Raw genomic sequence first — 8,937 nt, 5'->3', positions numbered from 1 at the left:
TACACCCAAAGATATCAACAAGATACACCCATTGATTACAGTGAGATACACCCATAGATATTATTCAGATACATCCATATAGATATCAGTTAGATATCACTCAACCATGCTTCAATATCAAGCCACATTACAAGGTTAAGCAGTATACACCCCCCAATCTACGGAATAAACCAAGCAAGAATAATAGTAAACCCTAGAAGAACGACGTAGAAGAAAAGTAAAATATACAGGAATCTTAATGAACTTACGTTGAGTATTGTTGCTTTGTTTTCTCTTCAGATTCTTCATGGAGAGTTTGATGGTGTTTTGATGGAGGTTTCGAACAACGATTTGTATATTTTGAACTTTGATTTTCGCTCGAAAATGGGAGGGTTTCCTTATTTTCGAAGCGCTTTGAGAAGTGGAAGAAGTGGAAGAGTCTGCCATACGTAACCGTTCGAGTGTTGAGCGCGTGATTTTGACGCGCTATGTTATTTCTCTTCATGCGCGTGAGTTCTATTTGGGCTGGGCCAACTTGTAAGCTTGTAAACTTGTATGTGTAGCAGGCCCGTTAATTAAATTGTTATCTAACGATTTTTAATTAGCAACTTCACATGTGAAATTGTTAGTTGAAAACTGCTAGATGATTTGATATGTTTAATTAAATTGTTATCTAACGATTTTTAATTAGCAACTTCACATAAATACAACTACACATAAATTTTTACAATTTTTTTTAAGTACATAATAGAGGAATAGAAGGGGGGTGTGGAGGTGGTTTGGGATCAAATCCATGTGCATGTAATGAATTAATAATGATGCTTCATTCATGCCTTGATTAAAGATAGATTTTGCCTTTTCTTCTTCTAGGATTAACTTAGTTAACAAGATGTTAGGAAGAACTTTGCATTCATTATCTATCATTAATTTGAATGCTTTTTATTAAATATAAAAAATATAAAAGTAACTCCTTTTAAATTATAACATAATCCATTGAAATTGAAAATAAAATAATTTTTTGTTTAATTATATATACATAAAATAAAATCACATAATTTCTCTTCGAAAATTTCCTTGGTACATACAAACTTTATATCATCATCCACCCCTTTTATTCATTACTTAATTGTAACTACATTCTTAACCCACATTAAATACTTCAATATACACTCAAGTTTAGGATCACTTTTTCCCAAACTATGTCTCATTAAACCCACAAAGCAAAGTACCAAATTTCCCCACTATTTTCTTACTGTTGCAATGTTTTTGTTCCCTCTCTATCTTTAAAAGGCATGAAATTTTTTTTTTATCTTTTCTCACACAAAACCCCAAAACCACCATAATCATATGGTTATGTTACGATGACCTTTCATTCATTCATAACATATCCACTTCTACATTGTAATTATATCCCAAATTAAGAAATCTATCTATCTTAGTTTGACTTTTCTCTGTTTGTGTCTCTGTCTCGGTCTCTGTCTCTTACTCTGCTCTCAGAAAAACAGAGTAGCTCTGCTTCTTCCATAAACTGCAACAAAATGGAACTTGTACCCTACTCTGATTCCAAATCCGACACCAACCCACCATGGAAAGACATGTTCCGATCCGCCTCCATCAGAAAACCAACCCCGCCACCGTCTCCTCCGCCGCACGCGCCGCCGCAGCAGCAGCATCAGCAAAATTGCTCTGACCCTGATGATAAAAAACTCAACTTTTCCGGCGAAGACTCTCAGGTACGTCTCGCAATCTTCATAGCCATGGCACACGCTGGCCTCGCCTTCGCAATTATCGTTTTTTATGGTCTCTTCAAGCTTCTAGAGCAGTACCTGAAGCCTCTTCAATGGGCAGTGCTATGTTCTATCCCTCTTAGGGGAATTCAGAACGCCATTGTTGCGTTCTGGTATGAGCCATTGAAGCTTGGCCTCACCGACACCCTTCTCGCTGTCCCAATTGCGGTTATTAGGGTCTTTTTGGGTACCCTTTCTGAGATTCGAGAAGCTTCTATGAGGGTCATTCTTAGGAAGTCAAAGTCTGAAACTTTATCATCACTTGAAAGGAAAAAGCTTAGTGGGTTCTCCACTATTCTTCGGTTACTTCTATCTTTTGGTGTGTTTGTTGTTGCTTATGAGAATCTTGGTGTTGTTGGATCAATGTTAATTATTGGATTAGGCTTTGTTTTCAGCACAAAGAATGTAGATTCCACTTTGTCTTACTTTAATAGCATTAGAATTGGTGGTTTTTTCACTAGAAGGATGCTTAAGAGGTTGCATACTATTGTGGCTGTTGGATTGATTCTTGGCATGATTGTTGGGTTCTTGGTTGGGTTGATATTCTTCTCTTATAAGATTGGAGTTGAAGGGAAAGATGCTGTGGTTTCGCTGAAAGTGCATGTGGAAGAGAGCAATTATGCTGAGAGAATTGGTGTTAAGAAGTGGATGGATGAGAATGATGTTCCTGGGATGGTAGATAAGTACACTGCTCAGTTTTACAGGACAGTGTCTGATCAGGTTGATGGATTGGCAATGCAGTACAATATGACCGAGTTCGTCAATGGTCTTAAGCATTTTGTGATAACTAGTAGCAGTGCTAACACTTCAGGGTCTTCAACTGAGTTGTTGACCCCTTCGCCTTATACGGAAAAGTTCTTGAATTTGAAGGATCGGGTAGCAAATAGGGAATGGAGTCAGATCTATGCAGAAGTGGATAGCATTTTCCGAGAGCTTGTAATCACTCGCGAGGATTTGGTTGAGAAGGCAAAAGGGTATGCCGTCAAGGGAATGGATGTAGGTCAAAAGGTTTTAGCTAGCAGCACGAATGTGCTTGGAAGTGGCACAAAGTTCTTTATGTCAATTGTAAATTCCATAGTTTCTGGTGCTGCTGAGATCTTCAATTTTGTGTCTCAGACAGTGGTTTTTTTCATGGTTTTGTATTATCTCATAACATCTGAATCTGGTGATGTGACTGAACAAGTTATGTACATGCTTCCACTTCCAAAATCGGCCCGGCTAAGATGTGTTGAAGTGTTAGATAAGGCGATTTCCGGAGTACTTTTGTCTACTGCTGAGATTGCATTCTTCCAAGGGTGTCTGACTTGGCTTCTATTCAGGCTATACAGAATACATTTCTTGTATGTGTCAACTATGCTTGCCATCATAAGTCCACTGCTGCCGATATTTCCAAGCTGGCTCGCAACAGTTCCTGCTGCAATGCAACTAGTGCTTGAAGGCAGATACATAGTCGCCATTGTCCTATCACTTGTTCACCTTTACCTCATGGATTATGGGGCAAATGAGATACTAGAAGATGTGCCTGGCCATAGTTCATATCTTACTGGAATGAGCATCATTGGGGGAATGGCATTGTTTCCATCAGCTTTAGAGGTAAATTGTTACCCTCCATGGTTTGGTTCATATCTTCTGTTTTAAAATTTAAGACGGGTTTTCATGTGTGATTCGATCTTGTTGTATCAAACACTTGCCACTAAGCCAAAAACTACAACATTTCTTTACATCTAGTGTATGTGAATCCCACAACATTATCACATTGACTAAGTTATTGTTCTGCAGGGAGCTATAATGGGGCCATTGATAACCACAGTCATTATTGCTCTGAAGGATTTATATGCTGAATTTGTTTTGGAACAACCAAAGGACATTGCCAAGACAAAGGAAGATTAGACCATAACCTGTTTATATGACAGTATTCATTTCATTTTGAGTTGAAGGTTTCTGCATCTCCAAGTTCATTATTGTTCTTATCCATTCTGTTTATGGATCTTGTTCCTGAGTTCCTGATTTGTTTGTAACTTATATTCTTTATCTGTATCATTCATTAGATTATTTGTGAAGTTTGTAACTGACAAAATAGGACTTTTATTTTGCTCTTTCCATTCTCATCCATTTCTAGATGTCATAAAATTACTCTTCAGTTGGAGGCAGTGTTTGATAATTGTATATTCACTCCAAAATTGTTGTATTCCTATAAGAATTTTTTCTTATTCGTTGTACCCCAATAAATAAATATATAAAAAAAATTTAGAACATGTATTAGATGAACTTGTTGGAAATATAATAGTACCTTTTTCAAGCACAAAAAGTTTGTTATATACTTTTCACAAATTTCATATTTTGATAAAGGAATCAAAGAATCAAGTTAATTGATGGCATAAAGAAAAGGATAACAGCTTGGAATTGCAGCTGGAAAATGGAGTGAGCACTGAGCATTGACATTCTTGAGTATATATTATTACAGAGAAAAGGTATTCATTATGGAAAGTGGTAGTATCTAATAATTAAAAATATTTTATGTGACATTAATTAATTTAGTATCTAAAGAAGCATAGCACAAGAAACACATGGGAACATAATTATCAAGCAATTAATTTTCTTAAAATACTAAATTATTAGATTAGTGATTCAATTGGTAGATCACTGAATAAATTAATTAAATCAAAATTAATTTAATATATAAAATATAAATTAAATATATGTATATATTTTAAAAATTAAGGGTTTGATTTTTTAATTTTTCGGTCAAATTAATTGATTTATTTCAGGTTTAATAATAGTATGGGATTGATAACAAAGTCTTAAACACACATAAACTTTTTCTTAAAAAAGTACATTATAGTTTGGAAAAGCTATAAATTATTATTTGAGTGAGAACAAAAATTCTTGTAACTTTTGCTAAAGAGAAGTCTAGAGTAATAATGAGTTAAGTTTCTTGTTAAGATTTGAGAAGTTTCTACTCCAAAATAATGGAACCATAGATATATAGATGGGGATAAAAAACTTACCAATGTGAAATTTCGCTTTTTAATTTGGATATGGAAGTAAAGGAGGTGTTGGACTCGCATACGGAGAGGAGAAGTGCTTCACCTCGTTGTGGGATTAGAGGAACTAGAACTCGGACCTGCGAGAGTCCGAGTTGCGTGTTTCAGATTTGATCCCCATAACGTTCAAAAATTTTATCCAGTACAAGCAAAACGAAGGGTCCGAATTGAGTGTTTCAAATTTTAAATCCCACCAGCTGCAAATCGGACCATGCGATTTGTGAAGCAAAATTTCATGACCAAAAAACTCGCATGATTCGAGTTGTTCTACCTTTGGTTCAGAAAAATCTGTCCCACATTTTTGTCTTGTACGCCATAACTCCATATTTGGGAATAGCACACCTAAACCTACCATATCCATAAAATTGAGCCTGTGAAATTTTTTCATAATTTAATTATATTTTCGATATATTTTTTTTATCATCAACTTTTCGCCTTTTATATAGGTTTATTTTTCTAATATAATAGTAAAAAGAAAAAAAATTAAGATCACATATTATAATTCAAAATTTTTATAATTTTTTAGAAAAATATATAAGGTAGTCTAGAATTTTTTATTTTAGAGAAGTTACTCTAGAAGTTTGTTAATTAATAATTAATAAAAGTTCTTAGAGGGAGACTTAAGAGGCATGAGTCATGCTATTCCATACTTTTTTTCTTAGTAATCACCCTTTTCCCTTTTACTTTAAAGCCTCTTGATTTCATCTAAATAAATTAAATACATAAAAAACACAACATATAAATTACTTAATATGTTTACTAAAAATCATTATATATTTATTCATATTATTTTATAGAATAATCAAACTTATAACAAATCAATAATTAAATTTGTTTATAATAGCATAATAAAAAATTATAAAATATCAATTACATATTTCTATACACACTTAATGACTAATCTTATTTTATAATTACAAAAAGTGTGATTAATTGAAAGATAATAACGTTAGAAAGACTTCAATTGTTCCCATTTCATTTCATATGAATATTATATTTTGGTGGAACTCAGGTGCAGTCGATGTTAGTGTTGCAAGTATGAGGAGTGTTGAAGTTAGTCCCATATCAAAGAAAGCAAAGAAGAGTGAGAAGTTTATAAGATGAGAGACCCGTTAACTTGACACCTTAAGGTTTTGAGTTGAATGTCTAACGACTCTCAACTATTAATTTTACATTAAGTCGACTGCACCTGAATTTCCATCAATATTTTGTATGAAAGTGATTTTTTTTTCCTTTGCAAGATATGTAAATAATAACACGTTGCACCTCTCACCGGCCATGTAGGGTCAAATTGGATTCAAATACATATCGTAAGCATAGCTTAAAGCCTTAATCAACTTTAATTATATGGTTTTTCTTTGAAATATGGTCACTTCACCAATATTTTGGCAATCCTTTAATGGTTAACATATGATCGAATTTTAGTCGTTCAAGTAACTTGCTTCTAAAAAAGAATAAATAGAATTGGTCTTATTATATATATTATTATTCTATGGATATAATATTCCACATCTTATTTTCATTGACGTGTTAGCATCTTTTTTGTGAATTTGTGATGAGGTGTGACCTTTTGATGTAAAATTGTGTTGGTATTAAAATTGATGGAACCATTTTTATATATTAGAAGTTAATATTGACATTATGAAATTGATTTCTCTTTTCGATTTTCATGTATGAAATTTGCAAGAAATTATAGTACAATTTGTATCCACACCATATATTGAAAAATTTGAAACAATAAATCCTAGAGTTTGACTCTTATATATATTTATACCTTTCAATTTCTTTGGTCTCAAGTTTAGACTCGCCAACATTTGATTTGGAATTCTTGTAGCAAAATAGAAAATGGGGGTATGAATGAAGGAAAGCTTAGCTTTGCTCAACAATTTGTTTTATAATTTCTAATAACTTGCTATTTAATTGTCCATTTTGTAATAATTGCTCATCAAAATGTACAAGATTTTGATTTTGATTTGGACAACGTTTGCAATTATATTATGTGTGTACAAAAAATTAATTATTAAATTAGTCGTGTATAAAAATATATATTAAAATATAAAATATATATTTATAAATAAATATATAATGACTGATTTGATAATTGATTTTTTTGTATATGTATAATATTTTTGTTTTATTTGATTCTTATTTATTATTTTTTTATGTGTATAAGTTGCTCTCATTTTTGGTAGACCTACTTGCTCATACATTAATTAGATGAGATAGACCTATCAAGTTGCTTGATCCCACAAGTTAGTTTTGATGGTAGATTTGGCACTTCCTACTTACTATCTAATAAGATTAAAGCTTAAACAAGTCAAATTTGTTATAATGTAACTAATAATCTGCCTGCCAAACATATCTTGAAAGTTTAGGTACTTATATATAGTTTGATACTTAGCTTCTTATTCTTTGATAATAAACTTTTGGTTTAATTATACTATCGGTCCATATAATTTTACTAAATTTTTAATTAAGTTTTTATATATTTTTTTTAAATTTTTATACCATATCAAATTTTGTAATTAAAATTATATCGTAACAAAAATATTAGAATTAACAGAATATTCCGTTAAACAAAACAAATATATCTAACACTTGATTAAATATTTTATATAATTTAATAAAATATTCTATTAATTCTAATATTTTTGTTATGGTAAGGACTTGGTTACAAAATTTGATATAGTATAGAGATTTAATTGAAAAAAAAAATATAAGAACCTAATTAAAAATTTGATGATATTATAAAGATCGACAGAATAATTAAACCTAAATTTTTAATTTGATCCTTAGTTTTTTATAGGTTTAAATTTTTTTAGTTAGATTATAAAGCTGGGAAAAAGAAAATGTATGCAAATCTCTAACGTTATTTATTGTTATTTATAATATAATATTTTTTATTTATTTGAATAAATGGTTATGTTTTACCTAATAAAATTAGATAAGGATATATTATAAAGACTTGATGATAAAAATTTATTCAACTAGAGATATGATTAAATTTTCTAGAAAAATAAAAAGAACTCAAATTATAAAGACTTGAAGTACATTCAATACTATATATACAATAAAAATAGACATGAGTTTTTACCCCATATTATATACCATTGTATAAAAAGTATAAATTAATATAACTGTAATCTATCACATTTTTGGAAAGTTCCAAAGTCACTCCAAGTCTCCAAACACAAATATAGTGCACACAATTATTTCTGTTAATTAACTAAACAAGTAAAAAGAAAGAGGGAAAAAAAAGCCTCCATTGTTGGATGGTAGTGGCTAAATATGCAGAATTTAGGAGCAATGATTCCTAGAAATAAGGAGGGGCCACACTATAATCGACTATGTAGTTGTAGTTGGATTAGGTGGCCAACCTTTTACCATATAATCCCAAAAAAGATCAACGGTACCTGCTATAATTCAGATCAATTTTCTGCTTCATTTATTATTATTATTATAATTATTCTGTTAATCTTTATAATTTCGCAAAATTTTTAATTAGGTCTTTATATTTTTTTTTTAATTGGATTTTTACACTAATTTTTTTTAATTGAGTCCTTATACTTTTTTTTTCTTTTATTTGAGTTTCTGCACTAATTTTTTTTAGTTGGGTCCCTATATAATTAAGTCAATTACTATTAAGAAAGACCTAATTAAAAAAAAAATTGGTACAGAGACCTAATTAAAAAAAATATATATAAGAACCTAATTAAAAATTTCGTTATTATTATTATTATTATTATTGCACAAAAAAAAAGAGATTACTAAATAAGTTGTGTNTATACAATTTTTAGTATACACAGCAATATTTTTATATAAATTCTTGAATAAAAAACCACCACTTAGCCATGCTAAAAGTTGTTAGGGCAAAAGAGGAGCAGTTCATATTCAAAGATTCAATTAAAAAATAAGAGTGATTTTAATTTCAATGAATAATTTGTAAATTTTTCGGAAAAGTATTCAAAGAATCTAAAAGCTTGATTTAGATTTACTTCAGCTTTTCAAAAATAAAATAATAATAATAAATGTTAATTAATTAGTTTGCTATTTGGTAAGTATGATGAACAAAATTTAAATGATATCTTTTATAAATAAATAATTAAAAAAATACAGGATATTAATAT

General features: G+C 30.5%; 1 protein-coding gene across 1 annotated transcript; it reads left to right on the top strand.

Moving 5' to 3' along the window:
* Nucleotides 1-1,308: 1,308 nt before the first annotated feature.
* LOC107496233 (uncharacterized) lies at nucleotides 1,309-3,896 on the top strand. The gene is made up of 2 exons (XM_016117450.3): nucleotides 1,309-3,359; nucleotides 3,546-3,896. The coding sequence occupies exons 1-2, from the start codon at nucleotides 1,518-1,520 to the stop codon at nucleotides 3,654-3,656; spliced, it is 1,953 nt and encodes a 650-aa protein (XP_015972936.1). The 5' UTR covers nucleotides 1,309-1,517; the 3' UTR covers nucleotides 3,657-3,896.
* Nucleotides 3,897-8,937: the final 5,041 nt, after the last annotated feature.

Source organism: Arachis duranensis, chromosome 7, assembly GCF_000817695.3.
Source record: "Arachis duranensis cultivar V14167 chromosome 7, aradu.V14167.gnm2.J7QH, whole genome shotgun sequence".
In the NCBI taxonomy this organism is placed as follows: Eukaryota; Viridiplantae; Streptophyta; class Magnoliopsida; order Fabales; family Fabaceae; genus Arachis; species Arachis duranensis.
This window is presented reverse-complemented; position numbering and strand designations above follow the sequence as displayed.

Coding starts and splice junctions, on each gene's coding strand:
- LOC107496233 (XM_016117450.3), top strand. CDS start 1,518: ATGGAACTTGTACCCTACTCTGATTCCAAATCCGACACCAACCCACCA. Junction 3,360..3,545: donor TGTTTCCATCAGCTTTAGAG/GTAAATTGTTAC, acceptor ATTGTTCTGCAG/GGAGCTATAATGGGGCCATT.